This window comes from Pituophis catenifer, unplaced genomic scaffold (genome assembly GCF_029215685.1).
Source record: "Pituophis catenifer annectens isolate HBS135680 unplaced genomic scaffold, rPitCat1.0.hap2 SCAF_2, whole genome shotgun sequence".
NCBI lineage: Eukaryota > Metazoa > Chordata > Lepidosauria > Squamata > Colubridae > Pituophis > Pituophis catenifer.
The window spans coordinates 255,322,945-255,345,426 of NW_027256882.1; the positions used below are offsets into that span (position 1 = coordinate 255,322,945).

Below are 22,482 nucleotides of genomic sequence, written 5' to 3' on the forward strand. Positions count from 1 at the left end.
ATGTGGTTGAAAGGTTTTGGAGGGGTATATTGTGAAAATTGTATTTTTTAAGAATAATAAATGCATATTTTATCATACAGTGAATGAAAATACCTTATACGTAATTTGAATTTAATTTTTCTGCGACAAAAGGACATGACAGACAAAATGGGTCCTAAGAATACCAGTATTGGTGTATATGCATACTTGATGTTAAACTCAGGATCATATTTTAAATACTGATTAATGAAAAGATACCCTGTTTCCCTGAAAATAAGACATACCCTGATAATAAGCCCAATTGCATGCATTAAAATAAGCCTCCCCCTGAAAATAAGCCCTCCCTGAAAATATTTAAATGCAGAGCTGGAAATCAGGTAAGATGGCAAGAGGAGCCCCATCTTGTTCCACGTGCCCCAAAATAATAAAATCTCCCCGAAAATAAGGCCAAGCACTTATTTCGGGGTTAAAAGAAAAATAAGACAGGGTCTTATTTTCGGGGAAACACCGTAGTAAAAATATCATAAAAGCTTAAATACATAATTTAGTGAGGACATTTTAAGATTCTTCTATCCAATGCTAAGATAGATAGATAGATGATAGAGAGATAGATATAGATATAGAGACAGAGATAGGCAGACAGACAGACAATTATAATTCCCAACAAAAGCCATGTGGCCTTTTTCTCAGACGTCTGATCAAAGTTCATGTAAGTTTAATAAATAATAGACTTACAGCAATAGTTAAACAATAGTCCAAAGTCAAGATAAACAACATTTTTCCTACTATCCAGACATACTCCAGTTTAAATATAACTTGCTCCAAAAGTCTATAAAATTAGAACTTCCCTATTAATCACCTTGAAGATCATGTTGAGACTATTATACTTGATGTGCTAATATAATCTGGGCGACAATCACTCTGTTTATCATTAAACACTTCAGTTCACTGAAACCTGAGGAAAAATACTTTAAAACAAAATCTAAGGCCATGAAAGGAGGCCCAAATTCACCCACTTTGAACAGCTGATTTTTTTCCTGTTTTTTTTTTCCTGTGTTTTGTTTTGGTTGCTGTTTTAATAAACACTGTCTACAGGTTATATTTTTTTAAAATAATACAGTGTTTCTACAATTCTTGTTTTAGTCTTCTAGAATCAAATACAGTAATGAATAAATGATCTGTGGATACATAACAGATAATGAAGTAATTATAATGATAGCTGACTAAATAGATATGTCTTCCTTTGAGTTATATTAAGAAATAAAATTGTCTTTCACTACCTCTCCTTAATTTGAAGCTTTCTCCAACTCCATAGCTTGAAAGGCTTCTTGCAAACTGGGAGGGGGAAAATTTAAAAGCAGAGATTGGTTTTCATTCAAAGGTTCTTAGCAAAAGATAACTATGATAGACTACCACCAGAAAGGGAGAACCTCCTGGCGTCTATTAAAGTGGTGCTTACACTTGTACAATAACTTCTCTTTTCATCCTATCCTTAGAAATAAAACTGAGATGAAGACATTTCCAATTAATAAACTTTGGGTTAATCCTGCAACACGAGGAGTAGCTTTATAGCCACAAGATCTTGCAGATCAGTGTTTTATTAAGAAATTATGTTGGTAACCCAAAGAATCAAAATCTTTAGACGTAAAAGTGAATTTGTTGGGAAAAGGTCCACTGTGGATAATAATTAGGGAAAGACCATCCAGGTCTCATGGTTGGTTTTCTCAGGGAGCCTTCCTTGTTCCTTCTAGTTCTCTCTCTCTTTTTTTATTCTGTTGTCCTATATTTTATAAAGTGTATAGAACAATTGAAAAGTAAAGTGTCTTTGTGACACTGATTTTTGTTTTGCCCTGTGAAGGAAAATGTTCTATCTCTCATACCCATCAAATCAGAACTAATCTAATGCATAAACCTCCCGTCCTAAACACTCAGGTCTCCTGGAAAGATAAAGGTGCAATCTAATTCTCACCAGTGACACTATTGACTATGGGATTTGGGAAAACAGATATTCCATTTATTCAGATCTCAACATGTGATCAAATTAACAGGTGTTCTTTTTCTGTGCCTTCAAGACAGTATTGAACTCCTAGCAACTGCCTGGATTCCTCCCTGCATTTCTCTTGGCAAGATTTTTTAAAAATAGCTTGCCACTGTCTTTCTTCAAGGGCTGAGAGAGTGTGACTGGCCAAGGATCACCCAGATGTCTGCAAGCCTAAGACTAGAATTCATGGTCTCTGGCTGGCCTGATGGCTTAATCACTACACTGAACTTGCTCTCATGCTCTGTTGTGACTTATCTAAAACTAGGCTTTTCTTGTACAATTTGTTAATGTAAAAAATGTTTAATATTTTTACATAAGCTTCAGTCAAGGTGAAGCCTATTGTTTTGCCTTCTTACAGAATTAAATACATTTATACATTTCCTTGTCTGCAATGTGCTTGCAGAGAAGGCTGATCTAATTCTCTGATGATGATGCTTTTTTACCAGTGAGAATCTCAGCCCAGAAGAGAAAAGGATGTAAGCTCCAAAACTGGATGTTTAATACATTTTGAAGATGCTGTCTCTTGGATGTTTCTATTCTATTATTACTATTGATTAAAAAAAATCAAATATAAATATAAACCCAAAAGGTTTTAGTGTTCTTTGCCAATTAGCTTATTATTCCTAGAAGTTGAATACATTACCATTTTGATCCCTTTGGAAGCACACACAGAATGGATGCAAGTTAGACTTTAATGTGAACTATTTAAATAAGTACAAAGGTACATCTGTACTCAGCAGATTGATCAATGTCAATATTTGGGTCAGTAGATTTTGGCATCTTCTTATATTTACAGTCTTTTAAGCTACTTTGCCTGTTATGCAATGGAATAACTATATTTTCTCACAAGTATCTCTGAATTCAATGAGATCTATATTCCAGTAAATACGTTTATAGAGATGCAATCTTAAATGTGATATAATGTTCAAAGACAAGATAATCATAGTAGTAAACTTAGACATTGTTATTAGTGGAAATATATAAAACACAGTTTAAAAGTTATACCTAGAAAGCATGTACCTTTCGCCATGCCCTAAAAACATTTCTATTCCAACAAGCAGGGCTGGCCTAAATAATAATAATATTTTTACTATTTTAATGGGTTGTTTTATTAGAATTTTCGGCCAATTGATTTAATTGTTTTAACTTGTTTTTAATTTTTCTATTGTCATGGTTTTATTTCTGGCTGTACACCGCCCTGAGTCCTTCGGGAGAAGGGCGGTATAGAAATTTAATAAAATAAATAAAATAAATAAATAAATAAAATGTATTTTAGAGCTCATCTCAAGAATTACTATAAACTTTTAAGACACATTTCTGTTAGTAATTTATGGGGAGATTGCAATGGTTTGGAATAGGGTTGGGATGATGATTAGTTGTTCTTCTGTTTCTTGCTTCAGAGATGGGAATCCTGGTTGGCCTGCTTGAATGGGCAGGTCTATCAGTGCCTGCCTTCTCCTTTTAGTTATTATTCTCTCTTCAGTTGTCCCCATTTTCTCCTTTGCTTTCACAGAAATTTGTAGAAAGGATGCTCTTACATCCCCTTGCCATATTTTCCCATTTAACACTCAGACTTTTTCCTCATTGCCCACCTTGATATTGGACCAGTGTTCCTTCTACAGTATGCTACAATGATTAAAGTAAAGGGGACATTTCTATCATTCATTCTTCTACCGTAGTCCATAGAAATTTGTGGCAATGCTGAATTGGGAATTTGAGTTCAGAGAAAGAAATCGCATTACCTGAAATTCTGCAGCTTTGTTCCAAAACTCATATGTTGCCAATTAAGGTTTTGTTTGTATTTTTTAAGCAAAGGGAATTATTGCAATACAGCGGGCATAGAATGGGAAAGAAATCCATCCGAGCATAAATCTATTGAGAGATGTCAGAATGGAACATATGTGTAGTGGCAGTAGGATATTATGATGGCTAGGAACATTTACTGAACTCCATGAGTTATTGTTAATTTACTGGAAGAAAAATAAAAAAATAAATCAATAAATTGATGACCATCAGCAGCCTAGGAGAAATGGCAGCCAACTGGAAAGGGACGGACATGCCTAGTGCTGTAGAATCAGAGTTAGGGGTGTTGCTAGGCTGGAATGAATTGTGGTAAAGTAATCACTAGGAAGAATATAAGATATCTTAGGATGGAAGCCAGTACTTCTGAAGTGGAGTTGGGTGGAGGACAACATCATCCATTATTGCATGCAAGGTGGACCATACAAAGTAATGGGGTAAGCAAAAATGCATCTGGTCACAAATACACACTTGTAAGTCCTAAACAATATGCTTAGTATTATTTTCAATAACACTGGCTGCCTATCCTATACAAATGCTCTTCAATTATTTTAAAAGGTATTTAAAAGATACTTTTTCATTTTGGAAATAAGGAGAATCCATGAACAAAAGAAACTAAATTTTCTTTTATTACTGAATTTCTTCATTAACTCAGCAAATATAGAGCTGAGAATTACATATTTATCAAGATATTATCAATTTCTATCATTGCTTCCCAGTCATCTTTTGATATGCAAAATCAACTATTGTATGGAGTTATTTTGGTTAGATTTTTCCCCTATAGTTAGATGATTGAGATATCCCTATATTTACATGTACTTTATTATTATTCAAATGATATGGTGGAGTCTTATCCATTACTTAAGATTCTCCCTTTATCTTTTGTTCACACAGTATCTTATCTTCTACAACTGGTATAACAAAGCTACACTCAGAAGCAGACCAGAAAAAGTTACTGTGAATTTAAATATGGCTGCAGTTAAGAATGCAAAAAAATATGCCATGGGAAGGAGAAATTTTGGGATGCTCTCTACATAGTGATTCACGACTTAGAAAATCACATTAACTGCAAATATTAACAACATGACGTTCAAAAGATATTTTGGCTGGCTTTAGCACATTCTTTTATTCAGTTTTTATAATCTTTGGTTAACTAGGTTCAACAAACAGGAGTTCATCACAAGGTTATATTTTGTTTTGTTTTTAAAAAAATGTTTGAATTCATTAAATTACACTTAGGTAATGTAGGGAAAGAACTGGTTTCAGAAAAGCATACACCAAGTGACTTTGTTTATTTATGCATTTATGCATTTCAGTTCAATGAAGACCAACTGAATTAAACAGAATTTTCTTTCACATACACCATATTCCCTTATCCTATCTTGAACTTGTTTAAACAGCAATTGTTCAACCAGAACAAAAGATCCTGCATTACATAGTAGTATAGGGGATTCAGCTCTAAACAAGATTTCCCTTAAAGTGGAGAATTAAGAGAAAGCTTGCTTCAATATATGACTATGACACTAAATCTCTTCCACTACCTCTACCTTTTTTGTTTGTTTGTTTGAAAAGTCCTTCAAGCAACAACAGCTTCTGTGCACTGTTAAGCATAATGTTCTTAAAAACTGCAATATTATCTTACTTTTGGATGCTACTAGAGGAAGCTGCACATAATGTAAAGAGTGAAAATCAAGACACAATAAAAGAGAGGTTAAATATTAAGGTAAAGGAGTCACTGGGGATTTTGTTACTCTAGTCATTGCCAGCTATAGGAGGTGGTGCTCATCTCCATTTCAAGGCCATTGAGGCAGTGCTGCTCAAAGACATTTCCATGGTCATGGGGCCAGCATGATATCACAGAGCACTGTTACCTTCCCCCCAAAGTGGTATCTATTTGTCTACTCTCATTTACATGTTTTCAAACTGCTAGGTTGGCAGAAGCTGGGGCAAGGACAGGAACTCACTCCATCATATGGCACTTGGATCTCGAACCTGGGCTGCCAGCTTTCCAGCTGACAAGCCCAGGATCTTAATCACTGAGTCATCTTGCTGTCCCTATAAAAGAGAGGATGTTAAGTGATTTGCTGCTGATTGGCAGACATCAACTTCAGTTGTTTTCAGACCACTTGTGTAGATAACTTCATGATCTTCAAGATATGTACTTGTTCAAAATATAGCCAGATAGGGAACTCTGCATGTTAATGCCACTTTTGTTATAACAGACTGTGAGTTCAAGAATCTGTGTGGTTATCCTGAAGCTAGAGGGACGTGGAATAAAACATACATATGGTACTGTGTCAAAAAGATAACACTGCCTTCATAATACTGTTTTGGAATAAGCCCCTTTTCCTCTTAGTCCTGCTCGTATAGCGTGCAGTTGAATCTGATAATAAGTATAAGAAAAACCTAAATGTGATTTATTGTTGTTAGATTTGTAACAAATTATGTTAAATACTCTCCTGACTACACAACTGTAAAAATTTAAACTTGTAAATTCTTTAAACCACACAATTGCAGCTACAGGCTCTGCTGCTTCCACATTTTCAAAGATCAAAGGAAATCAGTTAAATATATATGAATAAAGATATATGACAAATATATTACAGAAAATTTTAAAATTGCTGTTGCTTATATTTCTTTATCACTGATCCCAAAATGGCTATCCTTTATCAAAGAAATTGTTAAGTCTGATTTCATTACAAAACAGTTAAGATGGAAAGTATTAGAAAATGTAACAGTTTTTCATAGATTAAAAAGACACCATGTCTTTTTATCACACTACATAATGTAAACTAGTATACTAGTACAAGAAAGTCTATATCATACCTAACAACTTTGTTAATTGTCACTATTCTCTCTCTCATTTCTTTCACCATTTTCCTTCCAACCACAACAGTTGAACAAATATATAACTTTCTTCTCAGGAATATTCTCCATTCATTTGAAGCTTACATGAAGCTTAATACATTAATAGCCAGTATCTACAGGGCGAGGTTGACTGTTGTTATTTTATATATGACCTGTCCCAGGTTATCCATAGAACAGTGTCACACACTGGATCTGGTGGTGTTCCTGTTGGAGCATTGAGTAGGTGATCTGGAATTGGGGGAGTTTTTGGTATCCAACTTGTCATGGTCAGGTCAAGCCCTGGTTACAATGGAACTCTCTGACGCCACCCATCTACTGCAGAAAGGCAGGAACATTGGTCCATCCACAGCAAGTGATTGGCTTGGATGTTGTTGTGTCTTTTACCTGAAGAGATTTGATCCTTTTTAAACATTCAAACATTCTTTTCCTAAGCTATTCAGCATCTTTCTGCATTTCATCAAATATTCTTTCTAGCATATCAACATTAATGCATCTATTTTAAATCTAATTACAGGCAGTCTTCAATTTACAACCACAATTGAGCCCAAAATTTCCATTGTTAAGCAAGGCAGTTGTTAAGTGAGTTTTGCCCTATTTAAAACCTTTTTTTACTACAGTTGTTAAGTGAATCATGTGATCATTGACTTTGCTTGTTGGAAGCCAGTTGTGAAGGTTACAAATCGTGATCACAGGATATGCAAATTTTATAAATATGTGCCAGTTGTCAAGTGCCTGAATTTTGATCACGTGACCATGGGAATGCAGCAATGGTTGTAAGTGTGAACACCAGTCATAAGTCACTTTTTTCAGTGCAGTTATAATTTTGAACAGTCAGTAAACTAACAGTTATAAATTGAGAACTACTTTTATTAACTGTATCATGACAAGAAGCTCAAAATTAAGAACTTCTCTTAACCCAATTCTGTGTGGCACCTCAGGAGTGGAGAGCTATTTGCTCATCTCCCATCAGACTATCAGATAAAGCAATTACGTTTTCAGACAGAGCCAAATTTCAGTATAGAAACAACTAGAGTAATAGCTGGTAGAATTTTTCTTTCTCTTTTAGAGACAGTGCTGGAAGGGAAGGAGGAAGAGGAAGAAGAGGAAGGGGAGGAAGAAAGGAAGGAAGGAAGGAAGGAAGGAAGGAAGGAAGGAAGGAAGGAGCAGCAGCAGTAGCAGCTGTTGTTTCTTATGCTTGTAAAGAATATAACCTTTCCCAAATTCTAATCTTTCCAGAGAATCGTTTAAATTTATATTTATGCATATGATTTTATAAAAAATTCAGATAGTTTTTGACAGTTCATGGAAGGAAAAATGAAGCCAACATATTTCTGCTTTGACTCATAACAATATATGGCAACAATATATGGCATGACAGCTTAGTATTGATATCTATATAGAAAAGTCTTTTGGGTGTACCCAAACCATTGGACACACTCAAGTAACTGTCAATCCCAGTCCATCATTCTGAGATATTAATTGAAAGATTAATACATGATTTATTCTAGTGCCTTCTGAGGTATAATGCTGAATACAACTTTCTAATAAGAGCCATATGGTTTTCTCACTTACAAAACAATGTTTTATTCACACTAATTACAATGGCAATATTTCCACTCATTAGGAGTCGTTACTTTCAGTCCCAAAATTTCAGCGAAAGTGAGGAAAATTCACTATAATGGTCTGGCTTACTTATTTTATAGCCAATGACTACTAAAGTCATTGGCTAATTTTTTAAGAAACAAAAAAAAAAAGCAGAAAATAAATTAATAAATGCAATTAAATACAATTATAAATACACAATAAATACAATTTGGATAGTAACATGTAGCGTAATAAGATATGCTCAAAGGAAAAAATATTCTCAAGAAAAACAAAAGGATATAGTGGAATTCTATCTGTTAGCCTAGGAATGATCTAGGAAATTTATATAATAATTACAAAAGGCCAGTAGATCAGAGAAACAGATGAACTTTCCCAATTAGAAAGTTAAATATTTAAAAATTTAATAAGAACATGAAATTATAGCATTTGTGTTAGCTGGATCAGATGTTTCTGAACATTTTAAGACAACCAGAAATAGGCAGAGTATATGGAAAAATACAAGATTGAAAACCTTCTCCATAGTAATACTATAATGATGGTTTTAACTAATATGAGCCCATTAAATTATGCCACATTTAATGAGTGCTTAAACAATATAATTAAGAGTGCAGTAATTGGACCTATTTACAACAAGAAAACACATCTAACAGGCTAACTTCATTTCCGGAAATATAAATTACTCAATGCTGTTTTATTTGTATTTGTTATTAATACTTCTTTTCCTTCCTAAAAAATTAAAAAATAATAATAAATAAATAAAGAGATATAATGAGCAAATCAGAACCTTCCGGTAACTGTAGCCCAATTTTTAATAGATTTCCTCCCCTTAATTCTAAAATATTGGTGTTCAATTTTAATTACATCAGGTAAGAATGTACAATTATGTTTGTACGTGCAATGACTTAGAACACTTAGTTAAGGCAGGATCCATACAATTCACAGTAATTATCACCCTGAGAATATTAGCTGTATACTTTCATGATGAAAACTGCCATCCATAGAAGAAGACTAGGAAGAAGCCATGATAGGCATCAAGCTAAAATTCTATAACAGATAATTTATTATGAAAATCAATAATTTATTTCAATAGAATAGAATAGAATGGAATAGAATAGAATAGGACAGAGTTGGAAGGGACTCTGGAGGTCTTCTAGTCCAACCCCCTGCTCAGGCAGGAAACCCTATACAATTTCAGACAAATGGTTCCCCAATCTCTTCTTAAAAACTTCCAGTGTTGGAGAATTCACAACTTCTGGAGGCAAGTTCCACCGGTTAATTGTTCTAATTGTCAGGAAATTTCTTCTTAGTTCTAGGTTGCTTCTCTCCTTGATTAGTTTCCATTCATTGCTTCTTGTCCTGCCCTCAGGTGCTTTGGAGCAGGGGTCACCTACCTTTCGGACCTCAGGGACCACTAAATTCATAATTTTAAATTCCGTGGACCACTAATATGATCTGCCTAATGACCGGCTGGGTGGGTGTGGCTAGGGGGTCATGTGACTGGATGGGCATGGCCAACACGATGTCACTCACGGCAGGGGGTGCCTCACCAGCTTCTACTTGCCCCTCCCCTCACACCCACTCATTGCCTGCCCACCCGGGCTCCTTAGGGCCCCAACAGGAAGCAGTTGTTGGAGCTAAGCAGCCACCATGAGAAAGAGTTGGCAAAACAGCTGGCTCAGTTCAAATTGGATCTGACCAAGGAGGCTCATCAGAAGCACCTCACTGCGGAGTATGAGCATAGGCTTTCCAAGCAGAGAGAAGACTTGCAGGAGTGCAAGGCCAGGTGCCGGCATCTGGAGGCTCAACTGGCTGAGATGGTCAGCCAGTTCCAGGCCATGATACAGTCCCACTGGAACAGGGCCCTCTGGCTCTTCACCACTAGCAGCACTTGCCTCCAGCCTTTGCCTAAAGCTCCACACCAGGAAGCTAAAGCAGACCCCAAGTTGGAATTTTTCCCCCCCTCCAACCCACACAAAGAGACCCCGAAGGGGGAGACTCTCTGCAGCAACACAAACATTCATTGCACATATCTGACCCAGGGGCCATAGTTTGAGAACCCCTGATTTAGTGTAATATAAAAAATGCATTTTTTTTTCTGCGGACCACTAAAATTTTCTCACGGACCAGCAGTGGTCCATGAACCACCAGTTGGTGACTGCTGCTTTGGAGAATAGCTCAACTCCCTCTTCTTTGTGGCAACCCCTGAGATATTGGAACATTGCTATCATGTCATCCCTAGTCCTTCTTTTCATTAAACCAGATATGCCCAATTCCAGCAACCGTTCTTTATATGTTTTAGCCTCCAATCCCCTAATCATTATAAATAATGAAGTATTCTAAGGATATAAGTGTTGTAAGGATATTAACCTCAGTATATCCATATCCAATTCAATTTTTTGGCAATGCTACAGAAGTAGTTTGCCACTGGGTGGGTGGGTTTTTGGTGGGTGGGTGGGTTGGAAATTTTTTCAACTTCCCACTCTGGCTTATAGCCCTAGAATTGCTAGTAACTCCCCTTCCCAAAATCCTAACTAAGACCAATCCTACTTAGGTTTTTTTTAAGTTCAGTAGGTGCTACCACATGCTGAGGTTTTAAAATAAGTACAGGTACTTCTTGTTTAGTGACTGCAGAGAGAGAGAGAAAGATACTGCAAAAATATTTTTTCTCATAATGTGTCTTCTGTCTCACCCACTTCTTCATTTTTGCTTGCTCAGAGGCAAATGCTAGAAGCCACATTTCTCTTATAGTCGTAACAAATAGGATGGATTAGAAAACAATCAAATTATGAAAAGTTCTGGAGTACATGCTACTTTCTCCTACTTAGTTGGAATTGGATCTCAAATGAATATAACTATTGATCAGTGATTACTTTCTAAATCAGAGTTCCCCAACCTTTCTGGCTTTGTGGACCAGCGGGCGGGGGGAGTGGAAATGGTTCCACGCAAGCAGTGGGCAAGTGGACATCACATGACCTGATTGAGGACCAAATGTATGTTTCTCCCTGAGACAATGGTAAGAACTGAAAACATTACTTATATAGTAAGTGTAAAATGGGTGGCATAAAAATTTAATATATATATTTTTAATGAAAAGAAGCTCATATTTTTCCTAAATTTGGAAAGTATGGTAGAGGTGACATTTTAAATATAAAATTAAAAGGACTGATTTCAAAGGCCATCTTTATGAAATAATTTAGTTAAGACAAAGTAACCAAAGTTTAAGCATTTATTTATTTATTTATTTATTTATTTATTTATTTATTTATTTATTTTTCATATTTGTATACCGCCCTACTCCCGAAGGACTCAGGGCGGTGAACAGCCATAATAAATACAAATACATATAGAAGTTAAAAACTATTAAGAAACAGATTAAGTAATTTAGGCTCAAAGATTAAAAACATCCAAATTTATCTAAAGAGGTTTAAAACCCAATTTAAAAGCCAGTTTAAAAGCCAATTAAAAAGGGAGAGTTAGGCCAGACCAGCTTGTTGGAATAGAAATGTTTTCAGGGCACGGCGGAATATGCGTAAGTCTTGGATGTTTCGTAACTCCGGGGGAAGCCCGTTCCAGATGGTAGGTGCCCCCACAGAAAAGGCTCTCCCCATGGGGGCCGTCAGTCGACATTGTTTGGCCAACGGCACCCTGAGGAGTCCCTCTCTATGGGAGCGAACTGGTCGGTGAGAGGCTATTGGTGGAAGAAGGCGGTCTCGTAAGTACCCTGGTCCTGAGCCATGGAGCGCTCTAAAGATAGTAACCAAAACCTTGAAGTGCACCCGGAAGACCACTGGGAGCCAGTGCAGCTCACACAGGAGGGGGGTTACATGAGAGCGCCACATTGCTCCCATTACCACCCGCGCGGCCGCATTCTGGACCAGTTGGAGCCTTCGGGTGCTTCTCAAGGGGAGCCCCATGTAGAGAGCATTACAATAATCCAGACGTGAGGTGACAAGGGCGTGAGTGACCGTGCGTAACGAGTCCCGATCCAGAAAGGGATGCAACTGGAGAATCAGGCGAACCTGATAAAAAGTCCTCCTGGCTACGGCCGTCATATGCTCTTCAAAAGACAGCCGTGAGTCCAGGAGGATGCCCAAGTTGCGAACCCCATCTGTGGGGGCCAATGACTTGCCCCCAATAGTCAGAGATGGCGCCAACTGACTATATCGGGACGACGGAAACCACAGCCACTCAGTCTTGGATGGGTTGAGTCTGAGTTTGTTCCTCCCCATCCAGATCCGTACGGCCTCCAGGCACCGGGACATCACCTCGAGGGCATCATTGGGGTGGTCTGGGGTGGAGATGTACAGCTGGGTGTCATCAGCATACCGATGGTACTTCACCCCAAAACCACGGATGATCTCACCCAGCGGCTTCACATAAATGTTGAATAGAAGGGGAGAGAGGACCGATCCTTGTGGCACCCCACATATAAGGGGCCTCGGGGTCGACCTCTGCCCCCCTGTCAACACAGACTGCGACCGGTCAGAGAGAAAGGAGGAGAACCACTGTAGAACAGTGCCCCCCACCCCCAACCCTTCCAACCGGTGCAGCATGATATCATGATCGATGGTATCAAAAGCCACTGAGAGGTCTAGTAGGACCAGGACAGAGGAGCAACCCCTGTCCCGAGCCCTCCAGAGATCATCAACCAATGCGACCAATGCTGTCTCAGTGCTGTACCCGGGCCTGAATCCCGACTGGAACGGATCTAGATAATTCGATTCATCCAGGTACTGAGGCAGTTGTCGTGCAACCACACTCTCAACAACCTTTGCAACAAAGCGAAGGTTGGAGACAGGACGATAATTTGCTAATACAGCTGGATCCAGGGAGGGCTTCTTGAGGAGGGGCCTCACCACCTCCTCTTTCAAGACGGTGGGAAAGACACCCTCACTCAAAGAAGCATTTATAATCTCCTGGAGCCAGCCTCGCGTCACCTCCCGGGAGGCCAGTACCAACCAGGATGGACACGGGTCCAATAATATATAATAATAATATATAATATATAATAATATATATAATATATAATAATTAATAATAATATATAGGTATGCTTGTGGATATACATGTGCATCCATGCACACAGACATTTCTGCATGAGAATTAAAAAACAAAACAAAACCCTTGTTAGATCAGGCCAAGACCTGGGTTCACCAAGCATTTTATTTTTCGCAGTATCCAGCAGCTGTCTCTGGATAGCTTATAAGCAGGAGTTGAAGTCTATCCCTCACCTAACATTGTTCTCTGCAACTGGTACTCAAAGATCTGCTATGCCCTATCTAGAAGCAGCACAATCTTTGAGGATGAAACCTGTTTATAGACCTGTGTTCCATGAATGTATTTAAAACCTCTTTAAAGTCATGTTAGTTAGAGTCCATAAACATGAATTGTACAGGTTAATTATGTGCTACAGGAAGAAGTGCTTTCTTCTGTCCATTGTGAATCTGCCAATCAGCCTCACTGTCTGGCTCCAAGTCCAGTGTTTTAAGGAAAATTTCTCCCTGTCCACTTTCTTCAGACCATGCGTGATTTACAATGTGGTCAGGAACCCATTAAGTTGCCTTTCTTCAAGCCAGAGTTCCAAATATTGTAGCCTTGAGTTCCCCCGGCCCCATCATTTGGATGGTTCTTTATTGCCCCTTTGCCCCTTTATTGTATCTGTTTCAAATATGGCACCAAGAATGGCTCTTCAGCTGTAGACATGCCATAGATTTGAATAAAAGCTTTGCTGTAATGCCAACTTTGTTTTCAATCCCCTCCTTAATGATCCACAGAATGGAATTTTCCTTTCTCACAGCTGCCACACACTGAGTCAACATCTTCTCTGAACTATTCCCTGTGATGTCAATATTTTTTTTATTACTAACAGACAATTATGCCAACATCACTAAGTAAGACAAATGGGGTCGGGGGGGGGGGGGGAAGTTAATGTGTATCGCTTTATACTTTCTTAAATGGAATTTGCCTGAGTATTCATTACCCAGTTTAAGGAGATATCTGGGGAGCGCAATCACCTTTGGATTTTATCACCCAGAATACTTCAGTATCATCTGCAAACTTAGCACAGTATCCAGTTACAGTTCACTGGTTAAGCAACTTTTTAAAAAATGTTGAAGTGGCTGAAGCACCATTAATCAAAACTCAAGTTACTAATAGTTTCAGTCACAAATAGTTCATATAACCAAAAATATAATATAAAATATAAAAATTGTTTAAGCTGCCTTAATGTTTTCAGTCATTTTCTTTTCATTGAATACTATATTTGAGAATATTAGAATTGTTTTTGCTCATGACGCATGTCTATGTGTGATATGTTGACAACAGGAAAAATTCTGTTAAACAAGAAGAATAAAAGCTGATCATTTGAAATTAATAGTACTGGACTTCTAATTTTATCACTGAAATTTGATTTCCTGCACACAATCTTTATTAATGAGACTTCACACACCTATCAACATGAAATGATTAGTAATATTAAAATATATGCTTCTTAGTGTGGCCTGCCATTAAGATAACTAAATGTGGACACATATTGATAACTCATTGCTTCTGATTATTATTATTGTATGACATTTGCATAGAAAGAGTTGACCTCTTATTTTGTTTGCTGTTTAAAATATAAGATGGTTCTAACCAGTAGAGTTTATAAATTATAGTTATGTGTTAGTTGCTTTAAAAAGTTACATGTGGGGGCTCTAATCAGTAAAAATTATAGACAATGGCATCTGAATTTACTATGCAGAATAACAATTTGCAGGAATTATAGGAAGACATGATTTTCTGAATGCCTGATACCCAAAGATGCCTGACTTCATGTAACTATGGTCATGTGGATTGGATCCAAATTTAGTCATATTTAGGGCAGACACACTGATGTCAGTGAAACTTTTGTTACACATGACTGAATTAAGTACTACTGATTTCATAGTTGATTGAGTAAGCTGTCTGGGAATGAATAAGTCTGAACTGTACCAACTGGGTGCAATTTTTATTCAGTGACTAAATTATACAGGTAGTCCTCAATTTACAAACACAATTGGGATCAGGATTTCCTTTACAAGTTGTTGCAGTTATAAATCAAGTAATGATGTATGCTTCAATTTTACAATCATTTTAACTGCAGTTCCACCATGGTTGTAAGTCAAGTCATGTGGTTGTAAGTACAAATCCAGCTAAATGATTTTTTTTTTTTTACCAGAAATTGGCAAAACCTTCAGAAATTGTCATCACATGACTATGGGATGCTGCAACTAATTGTAAATGTGAGCTGCTGCAAAGCGCCCAAATTGCAGTTGCATAACTGTGGAGCAGGGGTGACAGTTGTACATTCAAATTTAGACTGTAAGTGACTTTTTTGGAGGCCACTGTTAATAGTTGTAAATTGTAAATCAATGTTGTAAGTCAAGGACTACCTGTAAATTGGTCACACTGTTTCTGAAACTTATATAGAACATTGAATCATAAGGCTGGAAAGGACATTAGAGGTCTTCTAGACCAACCCCCCACTCAAGATGGCGAACCTATGGCATGCGTTACACAGGTGGAATGCAGCACCCTCTCTGTGGGCCATCGTCCCAGTTCAACTTTGCCACGCATGCGTGCACGCGTCTTGTTGGCCAGCTGGTCATCAGGTCTCTGCTGCGCATGTGCAGGGTGCTTGTGGAGGGCCACGTGTGCATGCGTGGGGTGGTGGTGGTGCATGCTGGGGCACACACACATGCGTGGGGCGGGGCACATGCGGGGGGCTGCGCACACATGCATGGGGCAGGGGGAGGGCCATTCACGCATGCGCAGGGCGCATGCGTGGGGGCCACATGTGCATTGCATTTTGGGGGTTCGGGTTCATACACACGCTCTTTGGGAACTCAGTCCAGAAAAGGTTAGCCCTCACTGCCTTATATTATACTCCTGGTCAAATGGTTGTTCAGTCAATTTTGAAGCCTTCAGTACAGAAAATTCTGACAGCAATTTACAGAAATTTTGAGGAACAGTATATTGCTATTACATATACCCTGTTTCCCCTAAAATAAGGGATTACCTGCTAATAAGCCCAATTGGGCTTTTGAGCACATGCATAACCCTCCCCCTGAAAATAAGCCCTCCCCAAAAATATTTAAACACAGAGCTGGAAATCAGGTAAGATGGCAATAGGAGCCCCATTTTAATAAGACCTCCCCGAAAATAAGGCCAAGCACTTATTTCGGGGTTCAAAAAATATAAGACAGGGTCTTATTTTTGGGGAAACACAGTACGTAAAACAAACCCTTTTCCATTACCTTTGTAAGTTTAGTTGTTGCTGTTTACTTTTCAGCTTATTATGATAAAAATTAATCAAAGGTGAAAAGGAGATCTATAATCAAGCAATGAGACAGTATTGGCCATTCAAAACTTTATAATATTAACAAGACTAATGGTGCTGTATAATCATATATTATATCTGAAAAACAATGAAAGCAATCTGCGGTAGTATAGCTTTGTACTGAAAATTATCTACACTTCTCATTATCATATTTAAAACTTTGTTTCCATCAAAATATTGTCTCATAAATTGCAGCACGTTTCAATGGAAATACCATGAATTTTTCCAAATTATGTTAAATGAAGTAATAAAATAACAACATATATGAAAATTTAAGGAACAATTGTTAGAAGTTACATTAATGAACAAGCAACAGTGTTCTGGCAATCAGTTCTGCCTGCACATTTTAAAATTGAGGACATAAAATATGGGAAAGAGCCAAGGTAAGCACTTCTGTTGAAGGGACAAAGTCCCCCTTTGAAAAAGGTAAAACAAAACAAAACAAAACAAAAAAACCTCCCAGGAGAAAATCCTTCACAGCAACTAAGTTCAGGATGTTTACATTTCATACTCTTTCTCAGTAGGCTAGAAAGATGTATTAAAAATTGGCTGAAAATAAGGTGTTATGTAAATGCCACATAATATCCTATTGTAACAAAATGTTCAGACTTTTCAAAATTCAATTAAGTGCTCTCCTAGTTTGTTTCTTTATTGTGTCTTTGCATTCTGTGTAATAATTACTTAATAAACTCAGGTTAGTATAAGCAGCAAATGAGACTTTGGACTCCCCCCCTTCCCTCTGCCCATTAACTTTCCAACTTCCATTGATAACATTTGCTGAGATTTGGAAATCTCAATATTGTACAGATAAAAAAAATGGTATGGTATTTTACCAAAAACCTAGAAGCAATGGGATGAAAAATACAATGGGATCCACTCCTCTAAAGACTCAACATTTGCACATCTCTGTGCCAGCTTCAGATTTGAAAAACAGTTAGATAAACTCAAGAAAATCTCTAAATATATTCCTTGTCATTGTAGTTTTTGAAAAATAAACAACACAGAAAAAGACAGATAATGCAAACATCCCTCCATTCTCATGTCTACCATGTCACATGATGTCTGCCCTTTGAGATAATCCAAACAAGAAACCCAAATCTTGAAAACTACCATACTTTTTAGAGTATAAAATGCACTCCCCCCCCAAAGAGGGTGGAAATGTTGGTGCGTCTTATACATCAAATACAGCCATTTTTGGCCTCCAGAAACCCCACCCTGCGCATCCCGTTTTTGCTAAAAACAGGTCCATTTTTCACAAAAATGGGATGCACAGAGGGTTTGGGAGGCCTGCAGAGTGTTCCTAGGGGCTGGGGAGGGCAAAAACGCAATGCATGGGGGGTTTGAGAGGCCAAAACTGTAAACAAATGGAGTATTATGGTAAAAATACTAAATAAACAGAGCTGTTTATTTCAGATGCTATTCATATAATGTTGATTACTCAAAATTTAAAAAATGAAGTTGATGAGCTTATTATAAACCATCTTCTCTTAAGTATGCAAGCTTGAAGAAGCATAGAGAGGACACAAAAATTACCCATGTTATAATTCAAATAAAGGAGAATTTACAATCTATGGAATATTAGCCTTTGTTCATCCACAATCAAATTAATATGCACAAAAAACTTTATAGCTCTATAGCTGATGTTTTGGACAATTTAACCAATTTACTTAGTCTCAAGGAAAAACTAAGCCACTGAAAAGTAGCATTCCATCTTTTGCCTCAATCAAACATTTCACTAGGAAAATAAATTTCTAATATACCAGGGGAAAGGTTTCACTGCCACCTGCTGGTTTTGATAGCTAATATCTGTAACTCACCTAAACAAGGAAATAATTGTACTGAGCCTGAAAAATTTCAGAAATGGTACTTAAATAGCACTTTTGACACAAGATGAAAATGTTTGGTGGTATGTTCAAAAGTACAGCACACACATCAAGTGCTCATTCTCCTTCTGATCAGAAAGATATTGTTCCTGTGGTTTTCTCCTTGCTTTTTCCAAGTGAATATCACTGAGCTTGGGCAAGGTAGAAAATGTTGCTGTTTTAAATATTTGGAAATGTGACTCCAACAACCAATAGCATTTACCTCTGGAAACTGATGTAGGGCAAATTGAAATGTGTAGGTGATGTGTTCTATTTACATAATGAATTTTTATATGTAGACAATTAAACAGTGGAATGGCTTGCCTCCAAAAGCTGTGGTTGCTCCATCAATGAAGGTTTTTAAGAAGTGATTGAACAGCCATTTGTCTGGAATGGAACAGGGTCTCCTGCTTGAGCAGGGGATTGGACTAGACCTTCTATTATTTTATGTATAGGATGAAACTGGGTGTAAAGTAGTACATGGGATAATGTGGTTATAGAAAGCTTTATATTAAATTAAACATGTTCCTACCTGAGTACCCAAGCAGGCAACCATCATATGAGTGAGGAGTTTAGCAGCAAACATTGATGTTCTGGTACATAAGAAATATGAAAATATAGCCAAGATGAATCCTGTTTTAACCAATCAAAAGTAGAATTCAATTACTCAATCAGCCAAATGATTCAGGTCATTTCACAAATTGCAGTCCAAGTTATTCACAGCAAGACAAGGTTTTGTCCAAATGGTAACAACGTGAGGTCATGATGTATAATAGAAGGTCATAATGCCACAAAGCAATGTCACAACACAAGCATAAAAGAGACAGAGTTTAAGTTGCAAAACTGTAATGTTAATCATTTCTGCTCCCACTTGCAGCTCTGTGGATAGTTATGTTCTTCTCCTGTTTCTAAGTACTTCTGTTGCACTCACACATATCTTATAGAAAATTTTTCTTCTGGAATTTATAACCTGTATGATTATATATTGAAGTAACTATATAACACAGAACTATTTAATTTAACAAGCTATTCGGCTACTTCTGGAAGACAGTGGTTTAATAACTAAACAAATTCCATTTCTTACGAATTTCAATCACTTTTCTACTATTATCCTTCCAGAATACATTACATTTATCTTTATCTTAGACAAATATATTTATCTTAGACAAACATCTAAATATTAAATACCCTAACTAAAATATGTGTGAATGTGCCCTAAGTGTATAGAAATAAACTCAGAAATCTGAGCAGCAATCTTTGGGCAAAATCTATCCACTTTTACTTAGATAGAAGTGAATTCTAATTAGCTGGAATAAGGTATATCAATTGAGACTTCCTCGGCTAATAACCTAAGGAAGCATGAAATCTTTTATTTGCATTTTTCTCTTGATAAAGATTACATAGTGATTTTCTGAAGGAACTTCCAATATTATCTTTTTAAATCAGTACATAAATCAACAACAATACTGTAACATAACTAACCAGAAATACAGATGAAACCAGAAGAAAAGAAAGCTTCGTTGTAAGAAGAGAAGCTGTCTGTCTGTGCACTAGCTGCATAAACTGACATATGTGAACAGGAACATTCCACATAATTGGAGGAATCATCTATCAGCTTACAGAATTGAGCATTAGACAGCCAACTACAAAGGGAACAAATATTGGCAGTTAATTTATTATTTCTTAACTTGATCAATAATGTCACAAAATGTAAACAAACATAAGAATTGTGTTGGTCTATAACAGAACCAAAATGCTTTTATAAATCAGAATAAAGTTCCTTGTTTTGTGGAATTTATTACCTAGAATAATACATGATTTGGCCACAAGGAATATAAAGTCAAGACAAAATTTAGAATTTAACCAGATGGATGCCAAACTTTATGGGAAAGCATAGTTTTGTAAGGGTGTAGGAGACTTCTGAGACCCAAGAAGCCTAAAACAGATTTTCTCAGTAGGTTATCAACCAGTGCCTCACAGGTAAACTCAAACATATTGAATATAAGTGGGTTAATATGTAAAATCTTGATCGGGATTTAAATATATATATAAACCACTATATACAGGAACATATATTACATGTCTATGTGTATGTTTTCAAACCAAAGCAGAAATCTGATTGTGTCTTGTTAATGAAACTCCACCTTTCTCTAAATTTATATACTAGCCATGTAGAAGGCAGTTGTTCAAGACTAGGAACACATTAAGGAGAAGGCATTATAGTTCCAATAAACTTGTCTCACCCTGTCAGTCAGTGGTGGGATTCAAATTTTTTTGCTACCAGTTCTGTGGGCGTGGCATGGCTTGGTGGGCATGGCAGGGGAAGGATATTGTAAAATCTCCATTCCCACCCCACTCCAGGGAAAGGTTACTGCAAAATCCCCATTTCCTCCCGATCAGCTGGGACTTCGGAGGTAGAGAATAGATGGGAGCGGGGCCAGTCAGAGGTGGTATTTACCAGTTCTCCGAACTACTCAATTTCCGCTACAGGTTTCCCAGAACTGGTCAGACATCTCTACTGTCAGCACCTCCATATTTTCTTGGAACTCTTGAGAATTGTATGAGCCGAGGAAAAGGCACAGCTTCTTTAAAGAGCTACCAACAGATGCAGTGAATATACTCACACCCTCTATGAAGCACTCTCTTTCACTTTACATCTGCACAGCAGCACATAACTAATAGATGTATTTGTTTGTGGATAGACACGCAAACAAAGAATTAGAAATATACCTTTCAGCAATCTGATTCCAAACAAGACACAAAGACTTATGAGGAATTATATGACTGTCTGTTGAATAAATCCGGTAGATGACCTCATTATTATCTTTTAGCTGAACTGGACTCTGTCCCTTCAAGCTCATTGAAAAAACCTGAAATGGAAAAGATTTTTTTTTTGCTTTTAAAATATTCATGAATCTTATTTTATACTTGATTCTTATTTTGCACTAAATATTCAAATCTATCTTATGCCAAGCAGGCCATCAGTAACTCTTGAAAAGATACCAATTCTCTAATAGGTATCAGTTTGAAATACTTCTCCTTTATCCTTCCTAAGATACAATGACTAGAACTTCATAATGCAAAGATTTACTCTTCTGAAGAGATATCATTCAGCCTTGTGTTTGCTTTCTAAAAAAGAGGCCCAAATTCCATCCCAGACAATGTCAAGATTTCGATCCATATCTTATGGATGCCATATTACATAAACCGGTTGTCCTTAATATTATTAATTTGTTTTAAGAATGCAATCTTCAGAACCTTAAGAGATATATAAACCAAGCAAGTGTAAAATCATATAATTTAAAATTTTATTTATTTATTAATTTACTGGGCAGCTTATCACCTCTTTCCATTCATACAATTAAAAACCTAGAAATAACAAAAAACAGCAAAAACTCAAGAAAAATTCTTGCAGCAACAATAAAAAGAACTCACACTTTATGGGCAGTCAACATTCCATCTACTCTATCCAGAAGAGCTATGTTTAATGTTCTTTGAAATTAATAGAGATGGAACAGTCCTGTGAAGAGGTTATTCCAAAATGAAGAGGGATATCACCAAGAAGACTTGAGAATAAAGTCCCTGAAGATGACATTTCCTTAATGTATCACCTTCTCCTTGATCTTATTAGATAGGATGCTTCCACTTACAGTAGGCAGCCCCGAGGCTCTAAGCTATTTATGGTTTTTGAAAAGTGTCAGCCAGCACCTTGAATTATGTTTGGAAACTGATAACCAACACAGCTATAACCATGCAGATGTTACATAAGCAAAATTTGTTATGTCCATGACAATCCAACTGCCATGTGTTTAATCAGATGCAGTTTCCAAAGGGTTTTCAAGGTAGCCTTATGTATAAAAACTGTTGACTGAATCCTTTTACATTAATATAAGTTTTTTCTGCTATAATTATATACATACATCTCTACATGGATTCTCCTTGAAGTAAACAGCAGCTCTGAATAAACA

At 37.0% G+C, this 22,482-nt stretch overlaps 1 protein-coding gene across 1 annotated transcript in view; it reads right to left on the minus strand.

The window, feature by feature from the left end:
• The window catches only part of ADGRV1 (adhesion G protein-coupled receptor V1), a 303,011-nt gene that overhangs the window by 101,559 nt on the left and 178,970 nt on the right, over positions 1-22,482 (minus strand). The window contains exons 81-83 of the mRNA XM_070935769.1: positions 21,245-21,384; positions 19,997-20,157; positions 19,047-19,147 (exon numbers count right to left, since the gene is read on the minus strand). Coding sequence (XP_070791870.1) covers positions 19,047-19,147; positions 19,997-20,157; positions 21,245-21,384 — 402 coding nt within the window. The remainder of the gene's footprint in view (positions 1-19,046; positions 19,148-19,996; positions 20,158-21,244; positions 21,385-22,482) is intronic.